Source organism: Mesocricetus auratus, unplaced genomic scaffold, assembly GCF_017639785.1.
Source record: "Mesocricetus auratus isolate SY011 unplaced genomic scaffold, BCM_Maur_2.0 Super-Scaffold_100011, whole genome shotgun sequence".
Classification (NCBI taxonomy): domain Eukaryota; kingdom Metazoa; phylum Chordata; class Mammalia; order Rodentia; family Cricetidae; genus Mesocricetus; species Mesocricetus auratus.
Genome location: NW_024429195.1, coordinates 49,117,248 through 49,131,990, shown reverse-complemented (window position 1 = coordinate 49,131,990; position 14,743 = coordinate 49,117,248). Strand labels below are relative to the sequence as shown.

Genomic DNA, 14,743 nt, shown 5'->3' with positions numbered 1-14,743 from the left:
CAGCCCTAGAAAATAGCACTCTGTTAGCTCTTTTTTTTTAAATTTCAGGTGTTAATGCACTTGTGCAGGTGTCCATGGTGGACAGAAGAATGTGTCAGGACCTGTGGAACAATATTTACAGATGGTTGAGTGCCTAGCATGGATTCTGGGTACCAAACTCAGCTTACATGCAAGAGTAGTAAGCACTCTTAACCACTGAGACAACTCTCCAGCCCCCTAATGTGGGCTAAAGTTGATGAGAAGTTAGTAAATGCTGACTTAGTCATTTTGATAGTACTGAATCTAAGTTATTTATTTGATGTGGGTGCATGTTGGTGTGAGATCACAAGGCAGCCTGTGAGACTCATTTCTCTCCTATCATGTGGTTTGTGGGGATTGAATTTAAGTCATCATGTTTGGCAGCAAGCACCTTTACCCACTCAACCATCTTGTCAGCTCAATATGAGTAAAATTTTACCATCTCTTTTATCTTATACATAGTAGTAGTCAAAAGAGAGAGCATTTGGTTTGTTACATAATATAGAAGCAGATGAAGGCACCTTAGCAAACACTATAAATACACACACTTATGAGCACACACTTAGTATTAAATATGATTAACCTTTATTATTCATAAAAAATGAACTTTCTAAAGTATTAGCAAATTTCCACTTCAGCTCTGTTTTGAAGAGTTGGTACCAATGAAGTAGCATTTTTCTTCTTTGAACTTTTTCTTGTAAAACAAGAGTCTTCTCCTTTTCTAAAATAGCAGGAAGCTCCTTCCAGTCCTTGATGAAGATAAAGGGAGCCCCCATGGCCTTGAGTAACTGCAGAGGACCGCTGTGGTGACTGGATATGTTTCCACAGTGGCCAGCTGTCATTACATCTTCTACCACAGGAATGGAACCAAAGGAGGTGGCTTCATATATTCTGTAACATTCTGTGTTCACTCCTACAGGACACAATGTGAGGTCACTCTGAAGCAAAGCATCTTGGTAATTCTTAAGACTTTCATTTGTCTCCTGGGGCTGCCACCTAGAAAGTTAAACAACAAAGAAATCCCTGAAGGATTTTACTTTCTTATGGCATCTCTTTTGAAGGAGATCTTTTCACATCAATTATCAAAATTGTGAACAAATTATAGAGATGATAAATATTAAAACACTGAAGATGTTGGACCAAATATATTTCTTAAACTTTTTAAGAATTTGGGGATGTGGATATAACCAAGTTGGTAGCATTCAAACCTTGTGTTATCATCCATCTATAAAGCAGATGTAGTTGTACATGCCAGTAATCACAGAAGTTGGTATGTATAGGAAGGATCAGGAGTTCAAAGTCATCCTGGGTGATGCACTGAGTTTGGGGCCAGCCTGTGCTACATGAGACTGCCTAAAACAATTTAAAAAAAGAGTTTGAACATTTTATTGCTACATATTTAAAAATATCTGGTCAATTTTTGAATGGGTAGTATCCATTCAATCTGAATTTTCCAAGTGCCAGGTTTTTTCCTCCCTAGCTTCTTCTGAGGCAGCTGTGTTGTGGTCTAGCGGTGGACATTAAGTCTTAACTGAGTTAATGTCAGGGCATTTTCTAGAAAGGCTGAAGATTTGTGAGGAAAATCAAAGCAGAGAAGTACAGAGGGCCTTCTGAAGTGACAGGGCTGCACTAGAGAATTGGATGTGAACAGGCAGACCATGCCAGTGTGGAGAAGAATGGAGAATAAACAAAGATGAAGGTCCTGAGACTGTATGTGCCCAACATGCTCAAGAGACTATGGGGAGTGCCTGAGGGGGCAGGGGAAGAACAAAGTCAGAATGGTAACAGAGGGCTGTCCTATGCGCAGAGTTCTGATCAGGGTGACATGAGCAACAACCATTTTCACAGAGTCAATCTGGCTGCTGTGTCAATAATGGAATATACAGGTCACTTATGTGTACGAGCTGAGAAATCACTTAGAAGCCAAGCATTGATTTCTGTTTGTATCTTCTTAGTGAAATAAGCAAGGGTTTTTAAAGTAGGGAGACTGAGGAGGAGGTGTTGTGAGTTTAGGACAGGGGGGAGGGAGAATACATTAGGAAGAAAACTGAGCAAGTGTCGAGTTCTTCAGTTTTCAAACTGCAAACTCTTGTGCAGGGATGTAAGTGTGGATATGGGGCAGGCAGAAAGTTAGACCAGCCAGGGTGGGGTTTCCTAGATGGGGGCTGAGGAACTTGCCCGACTCCATTTTGAAGGCAGGAGTATTATACTGTGTAATAAGTTTCTACTTACTGTTAGAGTTGAGTTGCTCTCTGCTTCCTGGAGCCTGACCATCCCCACGCCATGACCTTGATTTGTTTTGGGGAATACCCTGACCCTCCCTAATCACACAGTTGATGAATTTGTTTTTCAAGGATTTTAAAAATTTCCTTACTGCCCCATTGCCTCCTTTCTGTGACCACTTGAGATTTTACTCCCTAAAAGGGGTCTAAGAGGTGGACTCAGGGCTGTTCTCTTTAGTCTGACTTAGGAGATAGTCTCCAGCCAGTTCTTGGGTACACCCCAATAAAAATCAAGCGCGCTTCAAATGTGGCTCAAATTGTAGTAGTGGTTTTATTCTTACCATTGGGATTTAATATATACTTGGGGATGGTAAAATTTAACCTGCATAGCACAGAAGTGAATACAGGGACTGGAAGACAACCACAGGATAATAAGAACAACGGGTTGTAAATTCCAGCTGAGTTGTGGAGTCATGTTATAGGGAATGAACTAGAATGATAGGATAGTTACCAAGGAAAATGCTGGAATTTGAGGTCATGGTGAGACCTTGTGTTTATGAAATGCAAGTGGTCATTTAGGAAATGACCATGACAGGAAATGGCTGAGGTAAAGGAAGGACCACCTACTTAGCTTTAGGAATCACCAAAAATTAAGACAAGACTGGTGTCAGCTGGAGTGACAAGGCACAGGTGCATCATTCGCCATTCGTTAAGGAATCAGGGTGGTAAGCCCAAGGCTCAGTGCTGCAGAGAATGTCGGTAACAGTTACTCGTGCTGGCATGAGACTGAAGAAGTGGGGTTTTGACAGGGAAGAGCAGAGGGTACACTTGACCTCTAGCTCAATGCAATGAACCATTTTACTAGCATTATTCCTGCAGTAAGCCTTTCGGCTTTCATTCACTCACACCAGTCGTTTGGTCAGCACCCTCCTGCCTTAGGACTTCTGCCTTTGTTCTCCCTCTACGTGGGCACCGCTGTCCCACACCGATACAAGGCTGACCCTGCTCCTTCTTCAGGCCTGTGTTTCAGGTAGCCCTCCCTCTATCTGGTACTCTCCTGGGCTACTTGAAACCAATGGCCTCGTCTCCTCTTCATGCCCAGTCCTCTGCATGGCCTTCTGCTTCATTCTTTTCTTACACAGCACTATAATCTTCTGACACACGCTACATTTACTTGTCTCCTTCGACAGACATTTAAGTGCTATGAGGGAACATTGTTGTTTTGTTTTTCACTGTTGACATTATCATGGGTACAATGGTTTCTGGAATATGATAGTTGTTTGGCGACTGTTAAGTGAATGAATTTAATATAGTTACATTAATAGTAATGACATCCATCTAGAAGGCATTTGTTCTCTGGCCACTCTGCTTTATACTCTGTGTTTATTTAAAAACAAAAAGAAATATTGCAAAATGACTTGTTACTTTATCAACACCTCCTTCTTAATTACTTGTAAAAGATGGGAGAAGAGCCAGTTTCTCCCATTTTAGTTACTACTGTGGCTTCTGACAGGACAGTAGAATAAGCAGTTACCAGTGATTCTCTGGAAACCTATTTGTACACAAAGTGACACGCAGATTGGAGAGCAACAGGGAGGAACCACGCAAACATAGAACTTACTGTTCTCTTGCAGAAACCCAACAAAGCTTATCACTTCCATTTTGTTTCAAAATGTTCATTAAGGCTTGTCTTGATGAATTTTCATAAACAGTTCCTAAGAAATTACATATGTAGGGCCTCTCTTCATGCACCATTGACCAGCTGGCTTCAACCACAGGAAACTTCCTGTATCTAAAAACAAGCACTAAATTACTATATGGTAGGACCATCCCACAGCCTGGCTTGCTAGGTTATGTATAGTAAGGACATTTAAAATATGATTTCCAAACACACTATACACCACAGACATATATAACCATCGTTTATCCATTAAAAAGAAAATACACTGTTATAGTCATGAGCTCTGAAAACTTAATTCCAAGGAATCTGCAAGTATATTAAACAAATAAAACCTGTATACCATACAAAGGAGGCTGACTACACTGTACATGAGATCATTATGGCATTTTGGGTCACATAATTTTTTGTTTGTAGAGTCCTGTATTCCTTAGCATGTTTAACAGTATCCTTGGTGTGGTGGTCGGAATGTAATTGGATCCAAAAACCTCAAAGGGAGTGGCACTATTGGGAGGTGTGGTTTTGTTGGAGGAAGTGTGTCTCAGTTCACTTCCTGATATCTGGATCAAGATGTGGAACTCTCATTTCTCTCCAGCACATGTCTGCTTGCACACTGCCATGCCTCCTGCTACGACAGTAATGACCTAACCTCTGAACTGTAGTCTAGCTCCAATGAAATGACTTCTTTTGTAAGGGTTGCTGTGGCCATGGCAACGCTTCATCGCAACAGAGCCCTGACTAAGACACCTGGGACCTACCCATTTAATGGCAGATGGGACAGTTTCCTCTCTAGTTGAGACAACCAAAGTTTCCAGTTGGTACTGAATCTTTCCTCACTTGGAACAGGATGAATCTGGCAATACCAGAATTACTATGTTTCTGTCTTCCATTATACAAATATTCTCATACAATGTGGAAAAGTAAAAACATTTTTATAAATATAGGCTCTTCTCAAGGAATAGATTTTTCTGAAAGTCTTAAGAGTGGGTGTACTTGACAAGTCTTTGAACTTTTAAGGCAGGTTCTAGCCCAAACCTATTCAATTGGAATGTTGTACATGTAGGGGTGGGAATGTGTCACTGGCATTTCTCTGGTGACATCTGTGTAGCTAAATAGAGATAAAACTGAGGCTACAAATGGTGGTAACCAGTGACATAATGAATGTTTAAGTCTATCAGTGAGATGATTCTTTTACTCAACAAATGAGTACCTACAGTGTATAAGCATTATTTTAAAATTTATTTTTTCAGAGGATTGAGACAAGATCCTCTGAATGGATGGGGAACACGGCGAGGGGTGGGGGGGGAGTGTGAGCTGGGAAGAGAGGGGGGAGAAGAGGAAGAGAGAGTAGGTCATGGGGGAACAGGAAGTCTGAGTGGGTGGGGGTAGAATAGGGGGAAGAGGGAATCATAGGTTAGAAGACAGATCAGGCACCAGAGTGACCTCGAGTGATCTAAAGGGGTGACACCAATTGGCAAGCTAAGCAATAGTGGAGAGACCACCTCGAATGCCCATTCCTGATAATGAACTTGATGTCTCTAACCATCCGGGAGCCTTTATCCAGTGACTGATGGAAGCAGAGACAAACACTCACAATTAAGCACTGAACTGAACCCAAGAAACTCAGTGACAGAGAGAGAGGAGTGATGAGCAAATTGGCAAAGAATGGGCTGGCAAAACCAGCAGAGACAGCTGATCTGAACAGGGGAGAGCTCTTGGACCCCAGACCGACAGTGGGGAGGCCAGCATGGGATTGATCTGGACCCCCCGAATGTGAATGTCAGTGAGAAGGCCTGGGCAACCTATGGGGTCCTGAGCAGTGGATCAGTGTTTATCCCTGGAATACAAACAGTCATCGTGTGCCCATAGCACAAAGAGGGATGCTCTCTCAGCCTGGACTCTTAGGGGAGTGCCTGGACCCTACCCTGAGGGAAATGTGAGACTCTAGATATCCCCTATGTGGAAGGAATTGGCAATAGGGTGGGAGGCTGGGGGGGGGGATGGGGAGTGCGGGAGGAGGGGAGGGAGAGGGAACTGGGATTGACATGTAAAACAAGCTATTTAAAATTAAAATAAAAAGTGATAACAAATTATTTTTTCATTTCTGTATATATGTGTATGCCTGCTGCCCTCCATGTGTAGCCATGAACCCAGAGTTCAGAAAAGGGTGTACATCCCTTGGAACTGTAATCATACAGAGCTGTACGCTACACCATTTTGGTGCTGGGAACTGAACCTGGGTCTCCTATAAGAGTAGCAAGTGTTCTTAACTGCTGGGCCATCACTATAGCCCTTCATACACAATTTTCCAGCAGAGAAGAAAATTCCTGCCCTTAGAAAGTTTATATACTAGTGGGAACCTAGCTTAAAGTTTGCTAACTATTAAAAACCTATTCACAGAGAACTTTAAAAAGTGTCTTCCAAATTTATAAGCTAGGGGATGATTACATGTTGATCTTTAAGAATTAATCTTTGCTTTTACAGTTCAGATTTACATAAAATCATCCAATCACAACCCAAGGGTAAGTATATTCTTTACATGAAAATATCACCACAAAAATACTTGTTTTCACTAGGAATTAAGACTCTATCTTTGTTCATTATCTGTTAAACATCTCTTTAGGACACTAATAAGCTTAAATATTTATCCTATATTCATTTTAAGATAAAAAAATACTCATCAGGTCTCCTCAGAGGAGGGTAAAATACTCCCAAAACAACAATAACAAAAACCTGTCACAAATGACACTGAGGCATGAGACCATACTCTTATTGACCCTAGGAAAGATTACCCCTGGCCTCATCATCTGTAAGCCCATTGCCATTTAAAACACCATGTTTCTGATTCAGAGCATTAGACCTTGGAGTCTAGGGATGCACAATCTCATCTGCTACTTACGTTGCTACACCTAAAGGCCACTGGAAAACATCGGCACCATTGATCCAGGGGCTGTCATATGTTATGAAAAGCAGGTCCACAAAGCCTCCATTTCTTTTGAGGAACTGCATTATCCAGTCATTGTCACAGTGCTCATTTCCAAGCAAAACAACAGCCAGATGCTGCAGTTTTTGGGTTTGTATTAAATTCCGTGTGTAAAGTAACCACTGGGTGGCGTGGATGATCTTTGCTTTTTCTCTCCCATTTAAGACGAGGACGACATTGCCCACATCTATGGAGAAGTATCCTGGAAGTACAGCTGGGCCAGTGATGAAGCTGTAGAAAACAGTATACCACAAAAAAGAGATAAAACCGAACAAAGAATAGTTTCAGTCACTTTATATAAAATCCAGAATGACATTCAATTTGTAGTTTCTTTAGAAATGAAATTGTATAATACCAGTTCTTCTGAATTAAGTCTGGGACAGGGCTATAGGCTAATAGAAAGGTTTGGAGGTAAAAATCAATTAGTATATGAGAATGGAATATGTGGATTCTCATTTCTTCACTGAAGACAAGGCACCAGAAAATAATGTAAAGGAAAACATCAAGTTCAGAATAGTCTTAACACATAATTAAAAGGATTTGTGTGCATGTGTGTGCACATATACATGCATGCTGAACTCAAGTTTGTCCAGCTTCAGGGCAACCATTTTTACCATCTTGGCAGCCCTTAAAGTGTAATTTTATTTTTCCAATATGAAAGTACATATTGGAAGAAAATACTTATATACCTTCTACCAGTAGTAATATAAAAATCTGAGTAAGAGCATACACAAGTTCCTAACAGCAATTCTCTCTGAGGAATGAAGAACAATAGGACTAGGAAACAAAGAAATGTCTTCTTTTACTGGAAACATTTCTTTGAAGAGGAAAGTTAAACATACAGAATTCATGACAGCTGAAATATGTTGTGTGAGTGGTTAGTAAGTAGGAGTATGTTACAATTCTTTGTTTGCAATGTATTTCCTAAGTTTTCATAAAAGGACGAGACATGCTCCATAACTCACATTGTCATATGTTGCCCCACACAAACACTGCCACTGAAGTATTTTGATCTTTCGTCAACGTGCAAAGGAATGAGAAGGTAGAAAACAGAAACAGTGAGCATGGACAACTGTTTTGAAGGTATGGATGAGGATGACAAGGAAAAGAGTGTAGGTGGAATAAAGGAAAGTCCTGAAAAGAACAAAGTCTTAGACAAAGATAGTGTGCACAGATGTAGGGAATGTATATCTAGGACTAGGGAAGATCACCTCACAGAGTGCTCGGGACGGGTAAAGGCTCTGTCCGAGAATGGGTAAATAACACTTGAGCACGTAGTTAAGGGAGGTAAGTATGGATGTCCTCACTTTTCCTTGAACTTCTGATCCTCCTTTGGAGTGCTGGCAATAAAGTATGTCACCACTCCTTGTTTATGTGGTGTTAGGAACTAAACCTAAAGTCTGTGCATTTTAGGCAAGCCTTCAACTAAATGAGCCACTGCATTTAAAGCAAGAAATTATGAAAATTGCTGAATTTTTCTACTATACATAAGGCTTATGTAGACTTAGTATAACATACAGGATGAATGCCATGCTTTATTTAACTAAGGTTATTACTGAAGCATCTATCATGAAAATCCATTAATGAAGAATAATCATAGCTAAAGAACTAGTGTAGAATTCTAAAAGGTAATTTGCTCTTCTAGGTAACAGCATATGTGCATATGTCTAAGCATCAAGACTTATAATTTCAACACATTTTTTTTCTTCTGCTTGCCTCAATTGAAAAATGTCTTCAGAGTAAATACTTCAATAAAGAGAGCCCAGAAAAATCATTTAAATCCTGAATGACTATGCAAACAACATATTTTTGGAATTCATTTAGGTTAATACCTACATTAACTTGATTGAGCTCAATCCCAGGAGTTTATTAATTTTGGATAAATTATATATTACTTTTCATTTGGCTTAATAAGATATTTTTAAATTCTGTTATAGCACTTGAATACAAAGTTCTTTAAGAGGAAACAGCACTGTTTTTTGATGTAACATAAAATCTTGCATGGCTGGCAAGTACTCTATCACTGTACCACTGAGGTACATCTCCAGCCCTTCCTCCAAAATTATTTTGTAATGTCCAATTTTATAAGAAAATGTTTAATGAAGCTTGAACTATGAATACATTCACAAGATTTGTTTGTGTTTTTCCCAATCTGAAATGGAAAGATGTATAAAAGTATGTTTTCCTCTAGTGGTTACATAAAACATCATACAGCAACACAAGGTTAATGTTGTCCAACTGATACCTGTAATGTGTTCTTCGTAAAATTGACTGTCCTTCCCTCCATTGAGCAGTCACATCAGTGGGATTAAGAGTGCCTTCAAAAATATGTTCCCAGAGATATAAACCTGGTAACAAAAGCAGAAAAACAGAAACATCTGTTGCCTTATCCATTTTAGTATGTCTGAGAAATGTATGTTTTGTTCCTTTCTATCTTGGCTATGAGCCTAAAAGTTTCCTGCCAAGGTCTACTCGCAACAAATGCTACCAAGCAAAACCTGTCATCGATACAGCAACTAAATGTACGAGGGACAGACTTCAGTGGCTGTAGGTGTTAAAAATGGGTTGTAGTAATGATAACAAAATCTTTTACTTTGTACTGAGGAACCCCTAATGTTACTGAACCCTTACTGCCCATCATATTCTGAAAAAAGTTTATTATAAACTAAATTACCACCATCATTATTAGAATTAATTTTAATATTGTAACTGGAAGGATTAAACATGTGCTGAAGTCAGAGGAGCTCATCAGTATACCCAAATATTCAGTATGTCAAGAGGATATTACCTCCCCATTTGATCAGACATCCCTGAATGCATGTTCCCCTCTGCAGACAAATGACACTTCATCCTTTCTTCTTAGGACAACCATGATGCTTTATCTTGCTTTCATCTGAATGAAAGCTTTAAGAGTAGACAAGATCAGCAGTACATATTAATATACTGAAAGATGTTTTTGTTCCACTTCCATGATGCCATGTTACTAAAGTCATTCAAATAACCAAATTTAAAATTTGGGCAATCAGATAGAGCTTCCAAATGTGTCAGGCTGAATAAGACCCAGCTTTTCCATGCCCATGTCTTAATCTCTAGAACCTGTGAATATTATATTACAAGAGTGTCTCAATATGACTAAGGTGATGAGATGGAGAGCTGTCCAGAGACATCTGAAAACCCTCCTTGAGAAAGGCGGGGAATAAAGTTGTAATGTTTTGAGTCATGAAATACGGTGTTTGTTATAGCAGCCATAGAAAACTTCATGTTATGTGGGCAGGATATAGTATCTGGAAGTGAGGTGCTGATACATATAGTCTTCCTGCCAGCCGCTGCCATTTGTTGTGGAATTCCCACCTGGGTCCCGTTGCTGCTTTCGCCCCCAAATAACACACAGGACGCTATATTAATTATGAAGCTGTTGGCTGTTTGCTTTGATTTCTAATTGGCTAGCTCTAGTCTAAGTATTTCCATGTGATCTTCTCTTACCAGAGAAAGGGTCCAGACCTTTTACTCCTCGACTCCAAGTCCCACCTACCTTGCTTCCCTATTGGCCAACAGTGCTTTATTCATTAACCAAAGAGAGACACATACAAAGATGGATTTTCCCCATCAAGGTGCAGCAAACAGTTAAAAATGTAGAAGTGGCTTTGAAATAGGGAAATGGGGGTGGCTGGAAGAATTTGGAAGAACATGATTTTTAACAAAGATTACACTAGAATGCCTCAAACTGAGTGCAGAGAAATGCAGCTGCTCACGGTTCATTTAGTGAGGAAGACTCATGAGAGTGAGGGCCACAGTAGAGAACGCCTACACTGTCTAAGAACACTCAGACTGTTACACACTGGCTGTTAGTAGAACATGCATACTAATGGTAGACGGGCATGGAAGAAAATGTGGACTGTGTTATTAGAAATGATGAAAGAGGACCTGTGTTGTATAAGAGCCACCCACTTAGCCAAACTGTGTCCCAACTTAGAACTGATGAACTTGGGTATTTCTCCGAAGAGATATGTAAGCACAGTATTAAATGTCTGCTTTTTAAAATGACCATAGTAAAGTACAAGATGAAAAAAAGAGTGACAGATGAACTGTTAAACAAGATAGGATTTGACAGTGGGAAAGCTTTGGACCATTCAGATTTTAAAAGAGATGAAAAAGCACATTTACTGTCAGGAAACCATGCTCTGGAGAGATCAAAGATTTGCCGGCTGTAACTAACTTTTTGTTAGTGCCTCAAACAAAATTAAGATATTCGTTAGCACAAGAGGCTATTGGAAGAGATTATGCATGTGATTTGTGGATCTCCTTAGCCACCTTAGCAGATGCCAGAAATAGAGAAGGGACTCCCCAGGAAAGGTATGTGGGTGAGTTCTATGCCTAATAGAGTAAATCCTTGTGACAATGCACAAAAGATCTTCAAAGTTTTAAAGACCACTATGCTATCACGAATTCTGACAACCTAGATCAACTCCGACAGAGGTTGAAATGAATGAAGTCCATTTGGTTCAACAATTCTACCAGCAGGAAAAGGCTAATAAATCTACTGAGCTACACATGATATTCCTCATGCAAAAGGGAGGATGGCTCCAAAGGTGGAGCTGAGAAAACTGTGCCAGAGATCCCTCTAGGTGGAAAAATCTCACGGGATTTGCCTCAGTTCCCAATGTGTCGGGACCAAGGACTGTTTTACACCCACTTCCCCTTTAACGGGAACTCTGTAACTGGTTTGCTATGACCGTACAGGGTATATGCTGATGATAGGAGTGTCTGATAAAGTTCAAGGGCCACTATGATACTTACTGAACCAAGAAAAGTCTGACAACATGAAAACCTGCTCATATGTAAAATTCAAAGTGGAATGAGAATATGGAGACTTACAGGAAGGAATCAGTACTTAATTTAAACAACAGAAAAACTACCACCACCAGAAAAATCCCTCAAAAACTGTTTAAATTGAGTCATTACAAATCCAGGTTGAGCTATTTGAAGTTCAGAGTTCAGTAGTAATCTTCAAGATGTCTTTACTGCAACCAATCATAAATACATTTATGAAATACCACAACCAGGCACTATGCTATTTACCATTTTCTCATCTAGTACTTATTTTCAACTCTATCTCTCACTGTACATAAGTCAACTCATGCTCAAAGGCCAAAAAAGCAGAAGAGGGGTTAGATAAAATGAGGAAATGTCAATCAAAGGGTAAAAAGTCTCATTAATACAGGATGGATTAATTATGCAGACCTAAAGTACAGTATCATGATTATACTTATTAATACTATATTGTATACTTGGTATTTCCGAGACTAAATTTTAAATATTCTCACCAAAAATAAATATGTTTAAGATGGATAGCCGGCTGACAATTTCACAGTGCAAATGTTTATCATGCTATCGATGTCATACACTGTAAATTATATCTACATAAAATCTCAGTCACTGAGGGCCTCGCTCACTAAATGAACACAATGTACATCCTGGAACACTCTCCTGATAAACTTGTGAACTAACAAGGTTTTTATTATTTATTTTTGGTGCTGGGATTGAGCTTCAGGGGTTGCGCATGTTAATCCTGTACACTGTGCTACACCCCCAGATGACATTTAAGTTTAACCAGCTATATACTGCAACACTTCGCTGGGCCAAGTGAACGCTAGCATATTAAAAACAGGAAGGCTTGCAATGAAGAACCTTGTTGAATGCTGCCTTGTTCAGCATTTCCTAAACTTGTCTGCCACCCAGTCTAGCCAACTTCAGGTAGCTTCAGGTTCAGTGTCTCAAAAAACTAGGTAGAGTGAAGAGGAAGACACCCAACACAGACACAAGCACACACCCAAGTGATCATTCATTATACACATGAATAAAAATTCAGTTGGCACAAGAGTTACGATATAATGATGTTACACAGTCTATTCTGTATCTACCAAGGAATGCAAATAACCAACAGGGGAGTACTTGTATACTTGCATACCCAAGGGGAAAGACAAATGAAGTTCTGACAAAAGATGAAATATCTCCATTAGGCAAATACATACTCCAGTAAGTTGAGTACAGTGCATGGTTTACATTGCCTTCCCATGTTTCCCTCTTTGCATTAACTCACCAATGGCAGCTTTGCCCCAGATTTGTATACTTCGCTCTGTTTTTTCTCCTGTGGATTTGGTTAACATTTGCAGGCTAGTTTTAATTTTGTGTTGCTGCTCGATTTTTTCATCTCCTTCCCAAGGGTTCCATTCTTCACTCTCCAGGGTCGATGGATCTGTGTTAAAGAAAGCAACTGCTTTTACCCTTGAGGAGTAACTGCTGACGCAAAGTCAAGTCATTTGAATGACACGCAAGAGAGTACTACCGAGTTTCATCTTCAAGTTTCAGAGGCAGACAATCGAACTTGCAGCATACAATTGAAAAAAAGAAAAGAAACCAACATTTTTGTTATTAAACCATCTCTGTTAAAGTTAAAAAAAATGTTTTAGACTGAGGCAGGCCAATTATGTCTTCCCCACAAACCTTTAGAAATACCTGCAGAACACATATCGAGCTACAAGTTTTAGTTCTGGAATTGTTTACCATTTTTATATACGTAAACTATTAGGACAATTTAACTTTAGCGCACTCTCGCCTCCAAAGTCCTAATACACCTGTGCAAAAATTCTGAGCGAGGGTGTGAAAAAGGACTGCAGTTCCAAAACAGGTCGAAATACCACATGGGACTCGGAGCTGGAAATGTGAAGCCCGGCCTTCTGAAGTCACACGACTAGAAAGCCCGTGCTTAACGCGGGACAGCTGCTTCAGACGCAGCGGCGCTTCGCGGCTCGCCCGCAGCCTTTCCGCAACTCCGGCCTTTGGGGCGGAGTGAGGGGCTGCTCCACGCTTTAAAGGCGTGCACGGGGTGGCGGCTGGGGCAGGGAGCTCGCCACCAGGGCGAGAAGAGCCTCCGATCTGAGCCCCGAGCTGGCTCCAGAGGAAGCTCGCCCAGGGGACCCGAGCGATCCCAGGAGAGCCTCAGGCCCGCAGCCTTGCCCGCCTCGGCCCTACCTCGGCCGTGCCTCTCCTTGGCCTGCACAGCCGCTTTCCTGGAGCCCCGGGAGCTGGCGGCCGGCGCCCAGCGGCGGCGCCCGAAGAAGACGTGGTAGGCGGCGTAGATGGAGAAGAGGCAGTACAGGGCGACGAGGAGCGAGCACAGCCGCGTCCGCGTCAGCCGCATCCCACCGCGGCTTCCGGTCCCGGCAACCTCGCCTCCGCCCCTGACCTTAGGAAAATGCCCGGCTCAGGCCGGCGGCCAGCGGTCTGGGCCAAGCGCACCACCAGGCGTCGCGCTCAGTTCCCGCCCTCCGTTCCTTAGCCCCGCCTCCTAACCACAGCCTCCCTTAGGCCCCACCTCCCTCAGGCCCCGCCTCCTCTTCCACAGCCTCACTCTGGCCCCGCCTCCTCACCTCAGACTCCCTCAGGCCCCGCCTCCTAACCACCGCCTCCCTCAGGCCCCGCCTCCTCGCCCACAGCCCCCCTCAGGCCCCGCCCACTCACTCACATTCTCTCTCAGGCCCCGCCTCCTATTTCCACAGCCTCCCTCTGGCCCCGCCTCCTCTACGGCCTCCCTCAGGCCCCGCCTCCCCTCTCACACCTTGCTCTTGACTATTACACTCTTTCAGGCCACGCCTCCTCCTCCAGGACCAGGAGAAGCTCTGAGTTGGGTCCAGCCTTGTCTCCTTGCACAGCCCAGCGGCGGTCGGGCGGTCAGGTCCGGAGTGCTCCCCTGTCAATGGTGGCGCACTTGCTGCTCAGCTGGGCTCAGACCCCCCTGGGGACAGGCCCCACTCATCCCAGGACGCCATCCTTGTCCAGCAC

The 14,743-nt window shown here is 41.9% G+C and overlaps 1 protein-coding gene across 1 annotated transcript; it reads right to left on the bottom strand.

Moving 5' to 3' along the window:
* Window positions 1–580: 580 nt before the first annotated feature.
* Window positions 581–14,234, bottom strand: Rxylt1 (ribitol xylosyltransferase 1). Its single transcript, XM_040754796.1, has 6 exons — window positions 13,934–14,234; window positions 13,002–13,157; window positions 9,147–9,249; window positions 6,818–7,132; window positions 3,862–4,032; window positions 581–1,014 (listed from the first exon to the last, which is right to left on the bottom strand). The coding sequence occupies exons 1-6, from the start codon at window positions 14,100–14,102 to the stop codon at window positions 597–599; spliced, it is 1,332 nt and encodes a 443-aa protein (XP_040610730.1). The 5' UTR covers window positions 14,103–14,234; the 3' UTR covers window positions 581–596.
* Window positions 14,235–14,743: the final 509 nt, after the last annotated feature.